The sequence below is a fragment of the Quercus lobata genome, chromosome 3 (assembly GCF_001633185.2).
Source record: "Quercus lobata isolate SW786 chromosome 3, ValleyOak3.0 Primary Assembly, whole genome shotgun sequence".
Lineage (NCBI taxonomy): Eukaryota > Viridiplantae > Streptophyta > Magnoliopsida > Fagales > Fagaceae > Quercus > Quercus lobata.
The window spans coordinates 59,774,004-59,798,130 of NC_044906.1; the positions used below are offsets into that span (position 1 = coordinate 59,774,004).

At 33.9% G+C, this 24,127-nt stretch overlaps 2 protein-coding genes across 2 annotated transcripts; both read left to right on the forward strand.

Annotated features, from left to right (window-relative positions):
• Nucleotides 1-11,157: 11,157 nt before the first annotated feature.
• Nucleotides 11,158-15,723, forward strand: LOC115982565 (galactinol synthase 1-like). Its single transcript, XM_031105188.1, has 4 exons — nt 11,158-11,682; nt 13,056-13,376; nt 14,996-15,130; nt 15,279-15,723. The coding sequence occupies exons 1-4, from the start codon at nt 11,344-11,346 to the stop codon at nt 15,495-15,497; spliced, it is 1,014 nt and encodes a 337-aa protein (XP_030961048.1). The 5' UTR covers nt 11,158-11,343; the 3' UTR covers nt 15,498-15,723.
• Nucleotides 15,724-19,493: 3,770 nt separating this feature from the next.
• On the forward strand, nt 19,494-22,371 carry LOC115982566 (galactinol synthase 1-like). The gene is made up of 4 exons (XM_031105189.1): nt 19,494-19,986; nt 20,697-21,017; nt 21,625-21,759; nt 21,907-22,371. The coding sequence occupies exons 1-4, from the start codon at nt 19,648-19,650 to the stop codon at nt 22,123-22,125; spliced, it is 1,014 nt and encodes a 337-aa protein (XP_030961049.1). The 5' UTR covers nt 19,494-19,647; the 3' UTR covers nt 22,126-22,371.
• Nucleotides 22,372-24,127: the final 1,756 nt, after the last annotated feature.

Sequence of the window (24,127 nt, forward strand, 5' to 3'; positions counted from 1 at the left end):
GTTCCTTGCAAAGTGAAATGGAAGTCCACCGATATAAAACATCCTAGCAATTCTACTATCCAATTCGTGTCTAGCATTATTTTGGAATGATCTCTCCAATGGAGAATTTGCAGTCACCTTCCTCCTCTTACCATCAACCGGATCTGTACTACCACTCTCTTCCTGTTTCTAGAATGAAGGAATAGGCCCACGGCCTGGGAGAGGTGGGGGTAAGGGAATTTGACTTCTGTGTTCTCTCTCTAACTTATCATTCTCACCATGATCATGCATTCTCTGATATAGTATGGCTCGGTGTCACTTTAATGCATGCTCTAATATCTTTATTACTAATTTTTAATAAATGAGCCTTAACCCTAGAATAGGATCCCAAAAAAATTTCACCACAATAGTTGCACTTAAATTGTGTGTTTCCACCTGATTTAGAAGTAGAACCAGGTGGTTTTTCCAATTTAGTCACATACTGCCAAAGAGAGCTTCAGCCTTTGGCACTTCTTCTCCATCTAATAAAGGTGAAGTTTTTGTGCTAGTAGCTTCATCCATTTTTCAATCAATAATTTCAATTTAACCTACAAATAATTTGACAAATATATAACAACTAAATAAAAAATCAAACCCAAGTCACAACATTATAGCTTATATAGAAAAATTAAAAAAAATCAAATCACAATGAGTAATAGAGCATGTGAGAGTCTAATGGACGATGAGAAACTGAGAATGAAAGCTTTGATACCTGAGTTGAGAGTTGGGTTGGTGAGCTTGAGAGTTGAAATCGAGTGATGGTGGAGATTTGAGACCAAGAGAGGCAAAGAATAGACTAGAGATGGAGATAGTGAGTGGCAGAGGCTGTGAGACTGTGAGATTGTGTCTTAGGGAGTGAGTCTGTGAGAGAGGGGAGATGGAAAGCAGAGAGGGGAGACAGAGAATAGAGATCCAAGAGGGGAGACGGAGAGCAGAGAGTGAGAAAAAAAATGAATGAGAGAGTTTAGGTTTTTTTGTTTAAAGCTTAAGTTCAAATGGTGCATTTTGTACCTTTTTTCTTTTCTTTTTTTACTTGAATTTCAACCTGAATCGGCCGGTATCAGTGCCGGTACGACCTGAATTGGTTTGTTTCAGCCTAAATCAGCTTGTTTCAACGATTTCGGCTAATACAACCTGATTCGGCCCAAGTTGACACGAATCGGCCTGGGTTGGTGTAAATCGACCCATATCCGGAAAAAGAAAAAAAAAAAATTCAACGCGGCACCGATGCGCGGGTAGCAGCGTCGCTTGCCGCACCCCGTATCGGGCCGCGTCGGACGCCGGTGCAACACCCCTATAGCCGCGTCGGTGCTTTCCTAATAAACTAATTTCACATCAAACTCTGTTAGTGTTTATGCAGACAGCAGTAAAAAATAAATCATGATTTTTGCGTTCTTCCTAGCTCAAAGAGTCCCCCTTCCAACACAAATAAAAACTTGCCAAAAATAGAAAGATTTTGGAGTGACACAGATCTATTTAAGTTAAAGAGATGTGTTGTAAATTTAGTGAAAATCAAAGAAAAAAAAATTAATACCTATCCATTAACTTAAATTACATAATTTACAGTTGCGTTTATGTTTCTCTTGTTTTAATTATCATCTATAATAAACATCTAACTTAACTATCACCTTACACTTGTACCTATCACAATTTGCAATTTGTTTTTTAATACCTCGTGTAAGGTGTTAGAACAATGAGATATTGTTGTGAATTTTTGTTGACCTAACATCTCGTCTATCTATTGTGGTCATAATGGCCTATAATGAAGAGTGTAGTTCCCCTATTATGGTTGGGATTCTCGGCAGCTAATTGCAGATTTCTATAATAAGATTCTTTTTAAATATGGTGCTAAGGCCTCAGTGCTGACTTTGGTGCTCATGCATAAGCCAGAGGCGCTCTTCAAGCTCAGGCTGTGAGATGGTTTTTGCACTTCTTTTCAACCTGTAGTATGATATATTATTCTGAGTACGTATTATAAGCTGAAAGCTCGATTATGTGTGAAAACACAAGAGCTTGTTTAGACCCCCAATTAAAAATTACAGCTAGATTGCTTTTACTCTAACTTATCTAAGTGAGGAACAAGAGTAAATGAAGTGCAATAAACCAATAAAACTACTCTAGTGCATAAGTATGAACAACAAATAATAAAAGTAAAGCACAAGAGTAAGGGAAGAGAGAATGCAAACTCAAGATAACACGTTGATGTGTTATCAAAGAGAAAACTGAAGAACTCGGCAAAAAACCTCTTCACCACCCTCCAAGCGGTAACTCGATCCACTAGACCCTCCAAGTCTAATCTACCCAATGCATCTAAGCCCTCCAAGCTCCTACTTCAACATGGCTTCTCGGAACCGTGTCTTGTCTAGCTTTCCGGATCCCACAATACACCTGATTACATCCGCCAAGCCTCATTGGCTTCTTTTAGCAAATCCCCAAAGTTTCCAAAACACTCTCTACACTCTGAAAATGTGTGGATTGTATTTGGATACAAATCTCCTCTCAAAGTATGACAATGGGAGAGGGATGGAGAAGATGCTAGAATGATTTCTCACTAAGAATTAGTAGCTCTCTCTCTTTCTCTCTCTCTCTCTCTCTAAAAGATGGGTGTGTGTGTTGTAGAAAACCTATCTAGGATTTTTTTCTCTAAATGACCTCCTTTCAATTTGTGGATAATGAGGGTACAAATAGTATGGGTGAAGAGTAAGAAAGTCACACTTAAAAATCCTCCAAACAAAAAGTCTCACGGGTATCTCATGGGAAGGCTTACCCGCGAAATACTCGCAAAATTGACATCCTGGCACGACTCTTCAGCTTTCAATCATGTGCTTCTCACATGCCCTTTTCGCAGGAACCCTTCTCATGAACTTCTCACGAGCTAGTCGCGAAATGCATTGATTTTCATTTTCAACTCGATTCTTCACCAACTTAATACTAAACCCAATACAATAAAATCCTACAAAATACAATGAAAAAAATTAAAACAATTACAACACTTTTTGTCATGGAATAAAGCCAACATAAAATATAACTGTAAATCACAACTTTACATAAGCAATAATCCTAGAAGGACAAAATTTAGCTATAAAATTGATTATACCTTTATGCTACAACCTTACTCACTATCTTTTTATTGGATATGAATTTTAACAAATCTACCACTGGATTACATTTCTTCTTATATAATTCATGCTTGCAAAATTTTTAGAAAATTAAAGATCAATAATTATGTCATCAGTAAATTGTTTAAATTGAAACTTTTTGTAATTTAAAATTATACATAAAATATAAACTTATAGATCATATAGTAAATAATATCCAATTGACACAAAATTTGACATGTGTATTAAGAACGTAAAGAACATGCAATTCAACGGTTAGATTTTTAAAATTTGTTGTAATATTTATTTTATTGAGTAAAATTGTAGTCTAAAACTATAACCAGTTTTGTAACTAAATTTTGTTTATCCTGAAATTGGAGAATGATAGTATTGGTCTTTGTTTTTTTTTATAAACTAAAAAAATGTTCTCACACGTGTGGTCCTCAACCTTACCCAGTTTAACTCAAATTTAATATGGCATGAGGCATCTTTGGGTACGTTAGGGCTATTTATCCAGGTCGGCCATTTATCCACGTCACAGCACAACGTATGACTCAAACCAGCACACCTACCAGCATCATGTGATGCCAGTCCAAGACTCTTACTCTCACCCACGCACCATACATCACATCCCAAAGGGTGATAGCATATATTGGTCTTTGTTGGAGCCTCCAACTTGGAGGCGACTCTGATTATATCTATTGGCCAATTGAAAAATAACAAAATCATTTGAGAAAGACAAGAGTGGGGCAAATTGAATAAGATCAAAGATTGATGTTGATCTTTGGGATGGACGATAGGGTATAATTCCAAAGGCAACCATGTTTTGCTGCAGACATGTCAGAATATGAGCCATTAGTCTAACACATTCTCCACCAAAATAAATAAATAAATAATGCCAACTTGAGAAAATCGCCACCCACTTAATGCTTTTGGTGAATAAACGCCTTTAGCTTGCAGCGTGCAATCAACAGTACTATTCCACAAACCATAGTTTGTCGGTAATTGTACGGAGTCCACATGCGAGTCTGTTAAATTAGTAATATTCCACAAAGTGAAGTAGGAATAAGTAATAACAATTATTTAGTATAGTACGATAAATTAATCATCATCCTTAGTGAATTTCTTAATTTATCCTCTTCTTTTTTATATTTATATTTTATTCACCCCCTAATGTTTATCCTTTCAAACGCTTGCGGAAATCTGATAATATAATTTATTTATATATAGAAGATTATAGTTAGCTGAAAGTGAATTTTTTTTTTTAATTACTTAGATAATGTTGGGTAACATTTTGTTCTTAAAGAATTCAATAAATTAATTATCATGGGTTCCAGTTAGCGCAACTGATAAAATCTCTAATAGTTTAATAAAAGATCTGAGATTTAATCCCCGCATACACCAAAAACTAATTGATGTCTTGATCTGATGATAAAAAACCATCATCAAAAGCAGACGTCATAAATTGAAACTCTTTCTCTCCAAAAAAAAAAAAAAAGAGGTAGTTATCCAAAAGGTTTCACAACTATTAAGATAGTATGTTATAATTTGTATATAATAAAAATAGTGTAAGCTTAGACTTATGTGCAAGTAGCAAATCACCAATCATAAGTATGTATATCCTTAACATTACTTGAGTTTTGATATTTTGAAAAATGCTGAAAATAGTACTGATTTTACTACAAAATTATTGATAAAGATTATGATTAGTGTCATATCAACTACATAAGTACATATTAAATAAAATTTTAATTATTTTTATCTTGCATTTAAAATTTATAAGATTAATAGTACAAAATTTACAAAAACCCTGATCTTACTATTCATATGACTAATCATTAAGGAAGGAAACTTTATTTAGCTACACCACCTATTTTTTTTCAAAAACTTTAATAACAAGTGCCCATACATGATGAATATAATTGCACACGTGATAATCGAGTAATTGCTTTATCAGGGCTTTTTTTAATATTAAAAGTTTGCTATATCAACTCTAACTTGTCTTGTACCGGCTACACAACATCATATCAGCTTTACTAGTAATTATTTTCTTTTATATAAAATTATTCTTTTAAATATGTTTTAAACTAAACTGTGATGCATGTTTCTTTTTACCAAAGTTAATTAGCCATAATTATGAATCATTGGAATGCCACCAACTACAACATAAGTATATATATAAAATTAAGCAATCGCGAAAGGTGGATCAATCCGAAGCCTTCTTGGTATAAAGTCAATACTATGGGCTGTTTTTCAGCAACAGCAAGCCTCAGGTATGGGAGCAGTAATTCGGGATCATGCATGTAGGTAGAGTTGTAGACGCGTTAAGCAAAAAGCTCCAATAAGTGTGAGACATGTCAGCAAAAACTAACATGCATTAGTGGGTAGTTATTTTTGCACGCATATTTCTTATTTATTGAATTTTAATATAGATAACGTAATATCATTAGATATAAAATATTTTTTCCTAATATAGATACAACGTGTCCTATTCCCATCATTCTTTTCTTTTCCTTTTTTTTTTTTTTTGAGAATGCTATTCCCATCATTCAAGCGCTAGCTTTAAAATACTATAAGTTATAACATCATAAGATTAAGTTATACCATCATAAGATAAGATTGTTGTTTATGCTTGAAGCAACTAATATTTTTCAACAATAATATGCTACACAACCAATGTAGGTTTTTCTCTAATATAGTAATTGCCTTCAGTGGATTAACTTTAACAAGGAAAGCAAGAGGGCTATTGAAATTGGGACACCATGATTATTTAATAGATACAGTATTAATAAAATAAATTTTTCATTATTCTAATAAGCAACTTGCGCAGATCACGGATTAGATTTTTTAAGGTAATTAAAATCTCAACTGTTGTGTGTTGTGATTTTTAAGGTGTTTGTTTATAATAACCTTTACGTTTCTTTATAGAATTATAGTTTATAACCTTTACAAAAGTTAGAGAGAGAGAGAGAGAGAGAGAGAGAGAGAGAGAGAGAGAGAGAGAGAGAGAGTCTACCATATGGATGAATAGATACAGTGGAGCCCAAAAAAATCCACCCGAAGGGACATTGTGGAGTGTACACAGTAAAAGCCAAAAAGATAAAGAGAAAATTTAAAATTAATAAAGCTAAACAACGAAAAGAAAAGAAAAGACTGAACTACAGAAATTCTTCTAGTTACGGTTTGAACTTGAAGTTTCTTTTGATGTTTGATTACTTTTACTTTGCCTGGGGATAGAGAACAACTCCATTGAAGAAGATTTATGCCACTTTTTAGGTATATATACCTGCTTTCTTGGAAATTCACTTCATTGGAGGATAAAATCGGTTCTAGATGTACACATACTTCTAACCATATATGTAAGGGGTTCATATCATAATCTTAGAAGAAGCTTTATTTTCCTAGTTAATTTCTACAATTATTTTTCATTATTCATCACAATTCACAACAAAAAAATCATTATTTTAATTAATATTAATATATATATATATATATATATATATAATCAAATGATAATCTTCCCCCCTTTTGAAAATATCAGTGTAAGGGATAAGAGCGGATGGACTAATTAATAACAATTATATATAAGATAAGATGTTTAGACTTTCTAGCACAAGGATTAAATTAAAAAGTTAGATGATGTCGATAAAAGTAATGCTGCTATTATTAACTTAACTACATAAATAAAAGAATACAAACAAAATATTCAAAACTAATGTGATACCGACTTGGTGAACACCTCTCAGCCATGCAAACTCCTATAAATGTTTCTCCACACATCATTTTTGGTTCTTTTTAAAATTTGGTGATAGAGAGAATTTCAAGTAATAAGAGTGGTCCTAAATTGTTTCAATTTGATTGGCATTAACTAATATCTCATAATTACATACGTGGAATGTACTGACAATGACAATTACATACATATCTGATGATCATATATATGTATGGCCAATATTAAAAAGCTACTACTTCGAAAACCATTTTCAACTTTTGGCATAATTCTCCCTGAATTTCGGCAGCATCTCCGTACAGCCGACTATTTTCACTGTAGATGCTACCTTCCTTCCAGTGTTTCCTTCCGAATAAATTGAGTTCCACATACATAATGCCTTTTCATTTCCCATGTTGTAAAAAATAAAGGTTAGAATAAAACCTATAGAGGATAAATTCAATAAAAATATAACGTACAACCTCCATTTACGCCACATGATCACTCTTTACACATTAAAGAATTCTCATTTACATACAATATTCCTTTTAAATTTTATGTTTATAATACAGAAACAACCAAGGACAACCCAATTGAGAGAAAGAGAGAGAGAAATATGAGTAGAGACTATAGAATTCAGTGATCCGACTTGATTTTGAAGAGAGGGTCTGCCGAATTTCACATGCGACTACCGCTCGGACCTTCTCTTCAAAATTAAGTGGGTAGTCGATATTTCTCCTACTCTCTCCTTTTGAATCAAATATTGATTTTCAGATGTTTTTTGTTTTATACTTCTTTTTTAAAAGTAAGTATAAATTTTAAGAGATTTTTTTTTTTTTGGTATATCGGCGAGAGTATATTGATGTTTGAAGAATGATGACGTGGCTAGATGTCAATAGGAAGGTGTTATACCAAATCCTCTTTGAATTTATTCTCAAATCTATAAGGGTAAATTATAACTTACCCACCTATAGTTTTTCTGAAATTTAAGTTGTTTACTTGTGGTTTAAAATTTGACACTTTACCCACATGAGGTTTGATCGAAATTTAAGTTATCTACTTGTGGTTTGAAATCACATGGTGCAAGTGTTCTACTAGATTCTTTTTTATCTTATATTTTTATGTTTTTTGTGCTTTTATAGAAAAGAAGCATAAAAATGAAGTAAAATTACATATTTAGCCTTGTTTTTAACAATGGGTGTTGCAAAATTCTACTTGAGTTAACTTCAAGCAGGTAAAATGTCAAATTTTAAACAACATATAGGCAATTTAAATTTCGGTCAAACTACACGTGGGTAAATTGTAATTTACCTAATCTATAATTACACCATTTAAGATTGGGTGAACTTTTATTTGTGTCCTTAAATTTTACTTTAATTATTATTATTATTCACTACAAAAACAAATTTTTATAGCTGCATTTTTAAAATGCGGCTATAGCTCCTAAAAATGTGGCTATAGCACGATTCGGCCTATAACCATGTTTTTTTCAACCGCGTTTTTAGCCGTGACCTAAAACTCGTAACTATAGACCTAAGGGGTCTATAGCCACGTTTTTACAAACGCAGCTATAAGCCAGGACTAATGGCCGCGTTTTTACAAATGCGGTTATAGGCCAGGACCAATGACCGCGTTTTTATAAACGTGACTATAGGACATACTATAGCCGTATTTTTCAAACACGGCTATAAGGGATAGCTATAGCCGCATTTTTTAAATGTGGCTATAGGGGACATCTATAGCCGCGTTTATAAACGTGGCTATAGGTCACTTGTTTCTGTGTGGGAGACATATTTTAGCCACGTTTTTAGTTGCCACCTATAGCCGCGTTTTAAAAACACAGCTATAACCCTTTTTTTTTCTAGGCCAGATGGCAAATGCATTTACAAACACTACTATAAGTTTTACAAACGCTACTGTAGGAAACTTGTCACACACTAAATTCTAACTTGTTATTTGTTGCATGCAACAAATAACAAGCCGGAATTTTCTCAAATATCAAGCTGGAATTTTCTCAAACCTGTCACAATGTTGATTCAATCAATCTTTAAGGAATATGGAGTTCAATACAGCAACAAAATGGAGGAAAGTGTATGGTACATTTGACACAAAAAGATGCAGCAAGCATCAACACATGATTTTGAGATACCTCAACTGCAAACCTTGGGTATGCACATGACTATCCCTAACCTTCCTATGGCTATCCTGGATGCTTCTAGGGGTGCCTTCCCATCTCCAAGCTCTTGCCTGCAAGTGGGGAATCGATTTTGTACCCTTGTTTTACAAGTAAAACACAATGTATGTCCATTATGGCACTGCAAAAATATAAAGGCAACAGTCAGTTATTTCGAACCAAGCAAAGAACTAAGAAGAACATAAGTTACTTCATATAAAGAAAACCTTGACTTTTCCAAAATTAAATGCTATGATTAGTGAAGTTAAACAACTTTTCAGCACTACCAAATGCGATCTTATATAGCTTCTATACTTTCAATAGTTTTCTAAGAAATGATATTGGCTTGGAGCAAACAAATTAAGGATGAATATATGGGAGTGAAACATTGCATCTTTCAAGTATTGGTGCCCAAATTTGTTTATTATGTTACAATTAAAGTGGGTGCGTTTATATGTTCCTAAACAATTTAGCAAACTCTTTTCTTTTCTCTTTTATCATTCTAATCACCTAAGAAGACTCGAACTTCACTAGGAAACAAACTCATCAAAAGCACCACAAACTCAAAAGCAATGCAAATTTCATAGAATACCCAATTCATGTTTCTTCCTAAACAACTAAGCATACTCTTCTTTTCTTTTTTTATAATTCTAACCAACTAGGAAGAGTCTATAATTTCACTCGGAAACAAACTCAACAAAAGTAATACAAATTCCATAGAATACCCAAGCCATGTATCTCCCTAAACAATTTAGCAAGCATATACTTCACTCTTCACTCAGAAACAAAGTCCTTCAAGACTAAAGAAGCATTATGAGATATAAGATCATGTGGTTAGAGCCCCCTTTACGAAGCTATACTCAGTATATTGTGAACATAAAATTAATAAGCTGAAAATCTTCTTGCCTTTTTTAAACTGATCTTAAGTTCTAAATTTTTTCACAAAACAACAAACTGGCACTTGCCACATAGAATGCCCTTAAAAACAAGGGATTTAAGCACTTGCCACATCCAAATTTCACTAAAGTTAACCAAACTGACTAACGGATCTAAGCATAGGGGAGTGAAATATCACAAACCAAACCATGGGGTACCTCTGTACCATAGGGGTGGTAGTTGTAATTATCCACAAAAACAAAGTTAATAAATAAAGAAAGAGTACATAAAGGAGACAAACTTTGGACACAAATGAATTATTACCTATCCATCATAACTAGAAGCTAAAGTGCATTCTCGCACATACCTAAACATTAAGCATTCAACAAAAGATGTATACTGAAATCTCCTTCACACCCTTCAATCCTCCATGTTGATTTTACTATATCAAATGCCTTTAAGCAGGATAATGCAACAACAACAAAATGTCATAGTTTCCAATACTCTTATCCTTTACAAACCTCAACATGGCAGACTATGTACAAGAAGACATTATAAAAAAATTTATACCACATCAATTATTAGCATATTGAATCATCTCTCATGCAGCATAGAATATCAAAACATAAAAGAATCCTAATGTATACTATTATGTATGAAGCAACTACTTGTATGCCACAGAGAGTGTAAAAATAAAGGGGTGGATGTAAGTCGCTAAATATTTATCTATCACAACAAAATTGATTGATAGTTCTCTGTCCCACGTGTCTAGGCCACACTAATTCATTAGCCTAGATTGTATTGTCTCTCAAAAGTTAAATGCATAGAATGAGTACTGTTTATAGTTGCACTAAAGATGTTGCATTTTATCAGATAGATATTGATTAAAGTGCTCCAAGGAACAAACACCACTAAGGTACGTAGTATCTTACATGTAGAATTAGTACTTTTTACGGCTACAGATCCTATTTCAGATGGACATGGATTAAAGCGTTTCATGGAACATGCACCACTAATGTACCCTGTACCCTACAATTTTCAACCATCGGTAAATAATAAAGTAGCGATGAGACAATTCTCCAAATATAAAAGGTGTAATTCTGAATTTGGCAAAAAAGTTTTAAAAAAATGTGCTATAAGACAATCAACCTCAATCCACTATGACCTCACTTCAAATCCCAGTCGTGTATCTTGTTGATAAGGCTCCAGATGGACGGTGGTTTGAACAACAAACTATGTTCATTCATTTTTTATTTTATTATATCACCGTAGACCTAAAAAAAAAGTTATTAAAACGAGGCCAAGACTACCATTGCAGAACTCAGGAACAAAGGTTAGTAGGGTGGCATCATTAGGGTTGCTAATTTACTCTCCCAAAACTCCTCAACACTAGTCTTCCTAGCCTCTCTCTATAAACTTCTAATCAAACCCACATCCAATAATCTCATAATCTCAACAAAGCACACATAATGGCCCCTGAAGTGCCTGTAGATGTGTTCAAAGGCACAAACAAGGTCTCTACTGCTCTTAACAACGGCTACTCTAAGGGGGCTTTCATAACATTTTTGGCTGGTAATGGTGACTATGTCAAGGGGGTTGTTTGTTTGGCTAAGGGTTTGCGCAAAGTGAAAAGTGCATACCCTTTAGTGGTTGCAATGTTACCTGACGTGCCTGAGGAGCATCGTGAGATCTTGAGGTCTCAAGGTTGCATCCTCCGCGAGATCGAGCCTATTTACCCACCTGAGAATGAAGTTCAATTTGCTATGGCTCACTTTGTCATCAACTACTCCAAACTTCGTATTTGGAATGTAAGTTGTATGTTAAAACTACTTACATAAATGCTTTTAACATGAATAGTGTTAATGAATGATGGTCATGCATCCTTTGGTTGCTAGCTAGTATAGTAGTAAGAGATTTTTGGAGAGACAATATTACTTTATGACAAGGAATAGAACCAGGATTCAAACTTAAAGGAGTCCGAAGTTCTTTGCTCAAAGATTTAAAAAAAATAGAATATCAATATTAGAGTTTGACAAAGTTGCATTATTAGCATTAATTTATTAATTATGATTTGTATTTTTTCTTTTGAAAAAAATATAATAATAGGATTTTATAATGAAGAGTTTTGCAAGTTAATTGGCATGTCTTAATATTTTTAAAATCTAACTAATGTGTGGATGAAGAGATCAATATGTGGCATAGGAGTTGTCTCTGTGATTATGAGGGTGGAGTCATTTGAAAGGAAAATAGAGCTCTCGAGTGAGAGGGGGAAATAGGATAAAGGTTATTGGGTTTTTGTGATTTTTTTTTTCTAGAATTTGTAATTGATTTGTTGTTATTGTTTTTGCTTAAACTGGATTATGATTTGTCCAAAAAATTTTCTTATTATCTGGATATGTGAAATTTTTTATAGATTTCTCTTTTTATCTATTTGTTGGATTTCTTGGGTCAGTTTGTAAATTTTTTTGGGGAGGGGGACCAAGTATATAAATTTAAGAGTCAGAATTAAAATTCTTTTTGTTGATATACATACTAGTATTTTTTTTTCAAAGGTTGGGTTGGGGGGGGGGGGGGGGGGGGGGGATCGCCCCCTCAGCCCTTGAGTAGTTCCGTCCCTGATAATTTATGACTTTTTTAATTTGTTTGTATTTGTATATATAGCAAAGACCTATTTATATACTAGCAACCTCTGTGTGTGTGTAATAGAGATCTCATTCAAAATAGAGGATAAGAATTCAAAACTCTTGAATGGTCAGGATGATACTACAAAATACATGTGTTATGAGGGATTTTGATTGCTCCTATACTTTTTTTTTCATCCTAGATAAATTGAAGAAATCTTACTCTTACTCTTGAAAATAAATAAATGAATAAAATCTAGAATATTCGTTATTTATGAAGCCTACCTTATTTATTCAATTCTGTTTATATATATATATATATATATATATAAAAAAAAAATATCGATGACAAAAATTCTATTTGAGTGTAGCTAGGCTTATCATAAGGCACTGAGCCTGACTTGTTTGTTTTTGAGTTAAAAAAAAAAAATTAAAAATTAAAAAAAAAAGTGAGGTTCAAAACACTAACCCCTATTTCATATACAATACATTTTTGCTCATTCATATGACTATGTACACATATCTATTTGATCATAAGTTGTATATGATATAATCTGCAGTTTGTGGAGTACAAGAAGATGATATATTTGGATGCTGATATTCAAGTGTTTGAAAACATAGATCATCTGTTTGACACACCAGACGGCTACTTCTATGCCACCATGGACTGTTTTTGCGAGAAGTTATGGAGCCAATCACTGCAATTCAAAATTGGGTACTGCCAACAGTGCCCTGACAGGGTGCCATGGCCTGTTGACATGGGTTCTCCACCTCCCTTGTACTTTAATGCTGGCATGTTCGTTTTTAACCCTAGCCGTTCGACTTTTGACAAGTTTCTTGAGGTCCTCTATGCCACTCCGGTTACACCCTTCGCAGAGCAAGTAAGTTCTTATTTTTATAGTAATAATCATTAATTGGTTTTCCAATTTGTTGGTTTTTCATGTTATATATGGATTTTCTAAACTTATTATATAGGCAAAAATGCAAAACTGACCCTCTAACTTTTAACTTTTGTCATTTCAGTCTCCTAACTTTCAGTTTTGTCATTTCAGTCCTCTAAGTTTCAATTTTTATCAATGTAGTATTCTGTTAGGTTTCAGTTACTACTACTGTTAAGTTCGACCCTTTTTTTTTTTTTTTGAAAATAATTTTTGTAATTAAAAGAAAATAAAAAAAAAAGCTTGGAAAAAAGAAAAAGAAAAAAGAAAACATGGAACTCTTTTTTTTGTTGCTCGGAAAAATCAGAGCAACAAACCTTAGATCTCGAGCTTTTAGTCGGTTTGGAAAGATGGCTTGACTCCTCAAAGCCATCGAGAGCGCCGTCACTAGCAGAGGTGGCGCCGCTCCATGACAGCGGCGTGGTAGGACTAGCTCGCGTAGGCTCGGCCTTCTTCTTCGTGGTGGAGTCACCGTGTCTGGATGCCGACTTGGAACGACGCTGGTGGACAGTCCAGCGAAGGCGAAGAACAGCCTAAACAGGCTTCGGTAGAGGAGGCTGAGCTTGGAAGAGCCTTAACAGAAAATCCACCACCACCGTGTCGTCGGTCATAGCCTCCTTGACCCACTCATCGTCGCTCATATTCTCACTACGACGTTGTTTCAAGGAGAGAAAAAGAAGAATGAAAATCTTGTTGGTGGTGTTGTATAGCGTGTGTTTGTGTTAAATGATGGAGAGAGACAGCAGAGAACGGGGAGGCTGAGGATGAAGACTGAAGGGGACCTTCCAATTCCATTTTTTTTTTTCCCAGCTTTTTTTATTTTCTTTTAATTACAAATTTTTTTTTTTTTTAAAAGTCAAACTTAACGGTAGCAGTAACTGAAACCTAACAGAATATTATATTGACAAAAATTGAAACTTAGAGGACTAAAATGACAAAACTGAAAGTTAAAAGACTGAAATGACAAAAGCTAAAAGTTAGAGGGTCAGTTTTGCATTTTTGCCTATTATATATGTGGTAAAATTTATTATATCTTTAATATTACTCATTTAACAATCGATTTTTTTGTAGCTTGTTAAAGTATTAAGTGTATTTTTTGAGGTTTCGTTAAGGTAGTAAATTGTAATTTAAGTAACATCAGTTTTACATAAGCTTATCACAAACATATTTTTTGTTATTCAACAATCACAATAAATTAGGTTAATAGTCTTTAAAAATTTGTTATAAAAGTAGTTCTCACCATGGATCACCTTGTAGCTTTCATGCTCTAGGAAGAATATGATGGCAACTATAGGGGTGTGAATCTTGTGGTGCATTTTATTATGATTTTTTTTTTTTTTTTGGCTTGCAGATGCATTTTATTATCATAACAGTAGCAGTGACTTCAATTGTACTATTTGATATTAATATTACAATCATCATTACTATCACTATCAATTTGGAAAAAGAATCAAGGAAAAGTGAAAAGCTAGCTAGATATGGTACTTATATATATTATTTACTGCTCTAAATATTTGGTAAAGAAATATTATTAAAAGTCTTGTTGTGTACACACATGACAGGATTTCCTGAATATGTTCTTCGAAAAAGTGTACAAGCCCCTCCCTCTGGAATTCAACCTTGTTCTTGCTATGTTATGGCATCATCCTGAGAACATAGACATTGAGAAACTCAAGGTGGCTCACTATTGTGCTACTGTAAGTATTCTTTCTCATTTATAATTTGTGAAATCTAAGATCATGCATAAGATAAAATTTAAAAAAAAATAAAAACTTGTGCATGTATAAGATAAATGATATTTGATATTTTTTGTTAACCTTCTCCATTATATTCCACGTAAAATAGGGATCAAAACCATGGAGGTACACTGGCAAGGAACTTTACATGGACAGGGAGGACATCAAGATGTTGGTGAAAAAATGGTGGGATATTTATAACGATGAATCCCTTGATTTTAAGGGTGAAAACCCAGTTTCAGAGGAAGAGACATTCTCAAAGTCTTCCATTATGGCTTCCATGCCTGAGCCCACCATTTCCTATATTCGTGCTCCCACTGCTGCTTGAGTGTTAACTAATAAGAAGAGAGAACTGTTGGAAGTTAGTATTTTCACAGAAAATACATATATGAAGCTGCTTAATATATGTGACCTTATTAATATTATAAGAAGTATCTCTACTTCTAGTTGAAACTTGATTGTATATCAAGAACTTTTATTAAGAGACTTTCATGTATTACATGTATATTCTGAATGTGATGTATATGCATGCATCTCTCTCTCTTCCTTTCCAACTTTATTGTTCTTTTCTTTAATTCTAGAACGTAGTGTTTGTAATGACATGATCACACGTGCTTTGGATATTGTTAGAACATATGTGATTTGATGTTAGGAACATATGTCAATTTAGAATTGGCTAATCCTTTGACATAACGCACTTTACTTATTTGGATAGATCTATGATGTGTTTAATGCTTTAAGGAACAAGATTTCAAGTTCTAGTGTTAAATTCATGCAAATCTGTCCAAAAAACAAGTAAAGAAGTGCTGGATTTTAAAACTTGACAGTTAAAATCTATCAAGGATTAATAAGTTGCTGAAGCCCGATGCTCGACAGCTAGCTCAATAGATACCCTATCTGTCGAGGTTTATGAAATTCAGTTTTTCAAAGTTGATTTTCATCTAATCCGTGTGTACATATTTGGGTTTTCTTTTCTCACAACCTAAACATAAATAAGGGTTATTTTAAGGGCCGTAAAAGGTTGCGCAAGTGTGAAGCAAAGTTTTTTTCATGCAAATTGTGACCGGAGACAGAATTTTCCCTAGTTCATCTTTCTCTTGAAGAAGCTATTGTGTTTGTACAACGTAGGGTTTTGTGACCAAGGAGCTTCATGATCTTCATCGTGTGAGATCTGCTGAAGAACTTTGCAGTCAACATCTTTCTCAAGTTGGTGATTAAGTTGCATACTGAGATCTGTACATCTATTGGTTAGTCCCGTATTGGGAGCCATGCATTAAAATGAGATATTGTCACTACAGAACAAGTCCAATTGGATATTGGGGTAAGGGTTCAAATGTAGGTTTGTACAAGGTATTGAGATTCTTTTACTTGTAACCGCTTGTTGTGATAATAGTGAATTCTTGAGAGTTGTGACCTTAAAATCACCCGATAAAGTTTTTGCCGTATAGGTTTTCCCCATTCGTAAACAAATCACCTTATTAATTTAATTTCCACTGCATTTAGTTAATTGGTGATTTGTTTGTACTACCACGCATATTGCATGCTAATTGAATTAATTAATTAACTTGGCTAATTAATTTGTTAATTCATCACAAATGATCAATACATTCTTGACCTATCAGATATCATCTGATTATTACATAAGTACAATTGTCGGCAAATCTAATATCACATCATATCTGTGCTTTATTCTCATTCCCGAAGTTAAATGTATTAAAATAATTATTAAATTCATTCTGCTTAAGAATTTGTTTAGAGAGAGAGAGAGAGAGAGAGAGTAGACGAGAGTAAAATGTGATCAATCATTATTAAGAAAATTTTGCGCATGTATGAGTTGATCGTTTGATAATCAAGTGATTCAAAGATTATTGAAGATAAAGGTTTAGCTATATATACTTGAAATGGATGAAAAAAAGTCCATTTTCATGAGTAACTTAATTAGTATTAAACCTGACAGGGTTCTCATTTATTTATAATTAACATTTTTATATATCTTTTTTTATTATTAATTTTTTCCCTAACTAATAGAGAATATTTTCATCATCTCAAAATTTGTCTCACACCCTAGAGTCGTCAAGGACTAAGACATCATCAAACCCAATAGCATCGCCAGGCACCCAAGGGAGCATTAAGCCTCCCACGCGTTTGTTGATGCCAATGGTAGCGATCAAACGCTTACTTGTCTGGTACTTTATGTGGCTGACAAATCTCCCTTAACCGACAATCCTCCATACTTAGCTCCTCACCATTTACATGTACTCCTCCACTCAAGTATCTCCTTATGAAAAGAACTTGCACATCAAGCCCAAAGATCCTTCTACATATTCGTATCCTCTAAAAATGGGAAGTTAAGCACAAGGATCTCAAATCATTAACTCCACCCCATAAGGAAAGAGCCTACATTCATAGGATCTTGATTAACTCTATATCACTATATAAGCATTACGCCCCCTCTTCTCCAAGGTATGTAGAATTTTCTAACTCTCATATTTTGAGTTATTGGAGATCTTTCAATCACTTGCTTAACCTTTGGAGAGTTTTTGACCGACTCCCCACCAGTGCTCTCTTTAGCCTCTTCACTTTTCTTTTTTCAAGTGCCCCGGCCTAGCTAGTCACTACGTGTGTGAACAATTGACTCACTGACAATTTTGTGCATCATCAAAACCTGTCAAAATTAGACAAAAAACTATTAAGCTATCTAAATCTTAAAGGAAAAGGTTGATATGGATAGAAGAATATTCCTTAAACCCGTGGAAAAATGGCTCAACCCATTGAAAAAGACACATTCAGGAGTTAATTAAGTATCTTAAGATAAGCTTGAATTTTTGTCAAAAAAAGAAAGAAAAAAAAAAAGATATGCTTGAATTTGGTATGAGTTAGAGAAAGAAAGGGCAAATACCTTTTTTGGCTTACAAATTACAAATACTCCATGTATGGATGAGAAGTGAGAACTGTGTTACCATACACGTGGCAACTTTATGATGGGTTTGGACGATTATGCCAAATACCATGTCCATCAGCCAATCACCTTTGTATTGGATTTTTTCTAGGTGATAGATTCCCAAACGAGCCAGCCCATTCAAGATACTCACATCATGATTATTATATTAGTCAAAGCAAACCCATAGCTTATTGAGACATTCAGCCACTTGAGCGTAGGTCATGGGTAATGAAACAAATCCCCAATATTTTGTGAAAGGCAATAATTAGTGGGGCAAAGAAAAAGAAAGAAAAGAAAAGGAAATTCGATGTCTGACCCCCACTTTATAAGCAATATTAGAAAAAAGGTATGAAGCTTGGGCAATTCATGACCTTTAGGTCTATAGCCAGTACGAAACTTGAGGTTTGAGCAATTCATGACCTATAAGCTTATATAGCCAGAGATCATGTAACCTTTTTTATTTATTTATTTTTAGTTTGAATTAAGTAGACATCCCAAATTCACACTGTTTGAACGATTTTGGACTTTTATGGCTTGTTTGGATTGAGAGAAATGAAGAGAGAGTAGAGTAGAGTAAAGTTAGCAAAAAATGGATTTGGCTTACCTTTATTACTTTTTTAACTAAATATGTCATTTTGTTTTAAATAAATAATGACAAGTGATAGTGAGTTTTAATTTTTATATTTTATTTAGTTAGTAGGTGATGTGGTAATCTCACATTAAAACAAAATGAAATTCCTTTTTGAAAAGTACTAGAAAGAAAGCCAAACCTGTAAAAAAAAATTACTTTAGAAGAGAAGACTAGAATTGTCCACAACAATCTTAATTTTTTTTATCCAAAAAAAAAAAAAATCATCTATTACATTATCTTTATTTAGAGTACGTATGCCAAAATATCCTATTAAAAAAAAAAAAAAAAAAAGTATGCCAAAAATCATCTGTTACCATCATTATGTCAACCAATAATGACAATGACAACAATCAAACTATAGCCGTGTCGACAATATGGAACAATCGCTCCACCAATAGTGTAATATACTTTACAAATTAACCACCTCAATTCCAAACTAAAAAAATTAAAAGCTGGACCAACTCAAGGTCATATTGCCATCCTCTATTGAATTTTCAGAAACGTCATGGACAGACAAAGCAAGCCATAATATAGTTTACATCCATAAGCATTTACCTACTCACTCAGTGGTTTTATTTTATTATATCATTCATTTTTTATTTTATTATATCACTGTAGACCTAAAAAAAGTTATTAAAAAAATAAAAAAGAAGAAAGGACAATAGAAATTGCATTTGAGTTTCATTTGATGTTCATTTGTCATGCATTTATTCCTCATTTGATGCTTATTTAAGGGGCCAAGACTACCATTGCAGAACTCAGGAACAAAGGTTAGTAGTGTGGCACCTTTAGGATTGCTAATTTACTCTCCCAAAACTCCTCAGCACTAATCTTCCTAGCCTCTCTCTATAAACTTCTAATCAAACCCACATCCAATAATCTCATAATCTCAACAAAGCACACATAATGGCCCCTGAAGTGCCTGTAGATGTGTTCAAAGGCACAAGCAAGGTCGCTACTGCTCTTAACAATGGCTACTCTAAGGGGGCTTTCATAACATTTTTGGCTGGTACTGGGGACTATGTCAAGGGGGTTGTTGGTTTGGCTAAGGGTTTGCGCAAAGTCAAAAGTGCATACCCTTTGGTTGTTGCAATGTTACCTGACGTACCTGAGGAGCATCGAGAGATCTTGAGGTCTCAAGGTTGCATCCTCCACGAGATCGAGCCTATTTACCCACCTGAGAATGAAGTTCAATTTGCTATGGCTTACTATGTCATCAACTACTCCAAACTTCGTATTTGGAATGTAAGTTATATGTTAAAACTACTTACATAAATGCTTTTAACATGAATAGTGTTAATGAATGATGGTCATGCATCCTTTGGTTGCTAGCTAGTATAGTAGTATGAGATTTTTTGAGAGACTATTGCTTTATGACCTTTTTTAATTTGTTTGTAATTGTATATATAGTAGTATGAGATTTTTTGAGAGACAATATTGCTTTATGACTTTCTTTAATTTCTCATTCAAAATAGAGGATAAGAATTCAAAACTCTTGAATGGTCAGGATGATACTACGAAATACATGGGTTATGATGGGTTTTGATTGCTCTCCTATACATTTTTTTTTTTTTTTCATCCTAAATAAATTGAAGAAGTTTTACTTTTACTCTTGAAAATAAATAAATGAATAAAATCTAGACCATACGTTAGATTAATATGAAGCCTACCTTTTTTATTCAATCCTTTTTTTTTTTAGAAATATCAATGACAAAAATTCTATTTGAATGTAGCTAGGCTTATCATAAGGCACTGAGCCTGACTTGTTTGTTTTTGAGTTAAAAAAAAAATATTAAAAAAAAAAAAAAAAAAAGTGAGGTTCAAAACACTAATCCCTATTTCATGTACTGCATATGCATATGCAATACATGTTTGCACATCCATATGACTACGTACACATTAACAGATATCTATTTGATTATAACAAAAATCTGTGTATGATATGTAATTTGCAGTTTGAGGAGTACAAGAAGATGATATATTTGGATGCTGATATTCAAGTGTTTGAAAACATAGACCATCTGTTTGACACACCAGACGGTTACTTCTATGCCAGCATGGACTGTTTTTGCGAGAAGACATGGAGCCATACACTGCAATTCAAAGTTGGGTACTGCCAACAGTGCCCTGATAGGGTGCCATGGCCTGTTGACATGGGTTCTCCACCTCCCTTCTACTTTAATGCTGGCATGTTCGTTTTTAACCCTAGCCGTTCGACTTTTGACAAGCTTCTTGAGGTCCTCTATGCCACTCCGGTTACATCCTTCGCAGAGCAAGTGAGTTCTTCTATTTTTTATTTATAATCATTAATCGGTTTCCAATTTGTTGGTTTTTCATGTTATATATGGATTTGCTAAGCTTATTATATATGTGGTAAAATTTATGATATCTTTAATATTACTCATTTAACAATGAATTTTTTTTAGCTTGTTAAGGTATTAAGTGTATTTTTTAAAAAAGTTTTGTTAAGTTAGTAAGTCGTGATTTGAGTAATATTACTTTTATATCAGCTTATTAAAAATAAACATCATTTTTGTTATAAAGCAATCACAATACACTAGGTTAATAGTCTTAAAAAAGTTGTTAGGAAAATAGTTCCCAACCATGGATCGCCTTGTAGCTTTCATGCTCTAGGAAGAATATGATGGCAACTTAGGGGTGTGAATCATGTGATGCATTTTATTATCATAACAGAAGCAGTGACTTCAATTGTACTATTTGATATTAATATCACAATCATCATTACTATCACTATCAATTTGGAAAAAGAATCAAGGAAAAGTGAAAAGCTAGCTAGATATGGTACTTATGTATATTATTTACTGCACTAAATATTTGGTAAAGAAATGTTATTAAAAGTCTTGTTGTGTACACACATGACAGGATTTCCTGAATATGTTCTTCGAAAAAGTGTTCAAGCCCCTCCCTCTGGAATTCAACCTTGTTCTTGCTATGTTATGGCGCCATCCTGAGAACATAGATGTTGAGAAAGTCAAGGTGGCTCACTATTGTGCTGCTGTAAGTACTTTTTCTCATTCATAATTTGTGAAATCTAAGATCATGCATAAGATAAAATTTTTAAAAAATAAAAACTTGTGCATGTATAAGATAAATGATTTTTGATATTTTTTGTTAACCTTCTCCATTATATTCCACGTTAAATAGGGATCAAAACCATGGAGGTACACTGGCAAGGAAGTTAACATGGACAGGGAGGACATCAAGATGTTGGTGAAAAAATGGTGGGATATTTATAACGATGAATCCCTTGATTTTAAGGGTGAAAACCCAGTTTCGGAGGAACAGACATTCTCAAAGTCTTCCATTATGGCTTCCATGCCTGAGCCCACCATTTCCTATATTCCTGCTCCCACTGCTGCTTGAGTGTTAACTAATAAGAAGAGAGAACTGCCGCCTGAGCCCACCATTTTTTTTTGTCTTCCCTATTTTATACTTTTTCTAGGCTACTTGGCCTTTCTTTGTTGTGAGAAATCACAGAAAATACATATATGAAGCTGCTTAATATATGTGACCTTATTAATATCGTAAGAAGTATCCCTACTTGGCTACTTCATTTGAAACTTGAAAGAATGTATAACTTTTGTCTTGATTGTATATCAAGAACTTTTATTAATTACATGTATATTCTGAATGTGATGTATATGCATGCATCTCTCTCTCTCTCTCTCTCTCTCCCTTTCCAACTTTATTATTCTTTTCTTTAATTCTAGAACATACTGTTTGTGATGACACATTGACATGCATGTTCACACTTGCTTTGGATATCATCCGGTTATTAGATAAGTGCAATTGTCGGCAAATCTAATATTGCATCTTATCTGTGTTTTATTCTCATTCCAAAAGTTAAATGTATTAAAATAATTATTAAATTCATTCCACTTAAGAATTTGTTTGGATTTTTTTTTGGGGGGGTGGGGGTGGGGGGGGGAGAGGAAGCGTAGACAGGAGTAAAATGTGATCAATCAATACAGGAGAAAATTTTGCACATGTATGAGTTGATTGTTTGATAATCAAGTGATTCTAAGATTAATGAAGATAGAGGTTTAGCTATATATATTTGAAATGGGTGGAAAAAAAAAAGTCCATTTTCATGAGTAACTTAATTAGTTTTAAACCTGATAGGTAATATTTTCACCATTTCAAAATTTGTCTCATACCCTAGTGTCATCAAGGACTAAGACATCGTCAAACCCAATAGCATTGCCAGGCACCCAATGGCACATCAGGCCTCCCATGCATCTGGTGATGCCAATGGCAATAGTCAGACGTTTACTCATCTGGTACTTCATGTGGCTGACAAATCTCCCTTAACCAAAAATCCTCCATACTTAGCTCCGCATCATTTGCATGTCCTCCACTCAAGTATCTTTATATGAAAAGAACTTGCACATCACGCCAAAAGATCCTTCTGCATATTTGTATCCTCTAAACATGGGAAGTTAAGCACAAGGATCTTAGGTCATTATCTCCATACTCTTCCTATAAGGAAAGAGCCTACATTCATGGGATCTTGGTTAGCTCTATATCATTATATAAGCACTAAGCCCCTTTTTCTCCAAGGTATGTAAAATTTCATAACTCTCATACTTTGAGTTATTAGAGATCATTCAGTCACTAGCTTAATCTTTGGAGTGTCTTTGGCCAACACCCCACCAGTGCTCTCTTTAGGTTCTTCACCTTTCATTTTTCAAGTGCCCCTAGCCTAGTCATTACATATGTGGAAAATTGACTCACTAACGATTTTGTAAATCATCAAGACCTAACAAAGTTAGACCGAAAACTTTTAAGCTATCTAAATCTTAAAGGAAAAGGTTGATCTGGATAGAAGAATTCCTTACCCCCGTGGAAAAATGGCTAACCCATTGAAAAAGACCACATTCAGGAGTTAAGTATCTTAAGATAAGCTTGAATTTTTGTCAAAAAAAGAAAAAAAGATATGCTTGAATTTGGTATGACGTAGAATTCACGGAATTGAAGATTCTTCTATTGTTCAAAAAGGAAAATTGGGTGTCAATATCTGTGACTTGATGCCGAAGTCACTATTAGTGTAGACAAAGGGTAACTCAATAGAGACGAACAATATGCATTGGCGACTTCCTGCCGCTTCTTTGTTCCCCTCTCATAGAAAGAAAGGGCAAATACCTTTTTCGCTTACAAATTACAGATACTCCATGTATGGATGAGAAGTGAGAACTGTGTTACCGTACACGTGGCAGCTTTGTGATGGGTTTGGACGATTATGTCAAATACCATCTCCATCATCCAATCACCTTTGTTTTGGATTTTTGCTGGGTGGTAGATTCCCAAACGAGCCAGCCCATTCATAGATACTCACATCATGATTACTATATTAGTCAAAGCAAAC

What these genes read in the sequence shown, in the direction of transcription:
- LOC115982565 (XM_031105188.1), top strand. Translation starts at nt 11,344, where the DNA reads ATGGCCCCTGAAGTGCCTGTAGATGTGTTCAAAGGCACAAACAAGGTC. An exon ending in CCAAACTTCGTATTTGGAAT is followed by an intron (nt 11,683 to 13,055) that starts GTAAGTTGTATG and finishes TATAATCTGCAG; the next exon opens with TTTGTGGAGTACAAGAAGAT. An exon ending in TGGCTCACTATTGTGCTACT is followed by an intron (nt 15,131 to 15,278) that starts GTAAGTATTCTT and finishes CACGTAAAATAG; the next exon opens with GGATCAAAACCATGGAGGTA.
- LOC115982566 (XM_031105189.1), top strand. Translation starts at nt 19,648, where the DNA reads ATGGCCCCTGAAGTGCCTGTAGATGTGTTCAAAGGCACAAGCAAGGTC. An exon ending in TTACATCCTTCGCAGAGCAA is followed by an intron (nt 21,018 to 21,624) that starts GTGAGTTCTTCT and finishes CACACATGACAG; the next exon opens with GATTTCCTGAATATGTTCTT. An exon ending in TGGCTCACTATTGTGCTGCT is followed by an intron (nt 21,760 to 21,906) that starts GTAAGTACTTTT and finishes CACGTTAAATAG; the next exon opens with GGATCAAAACCATGGAGGTA.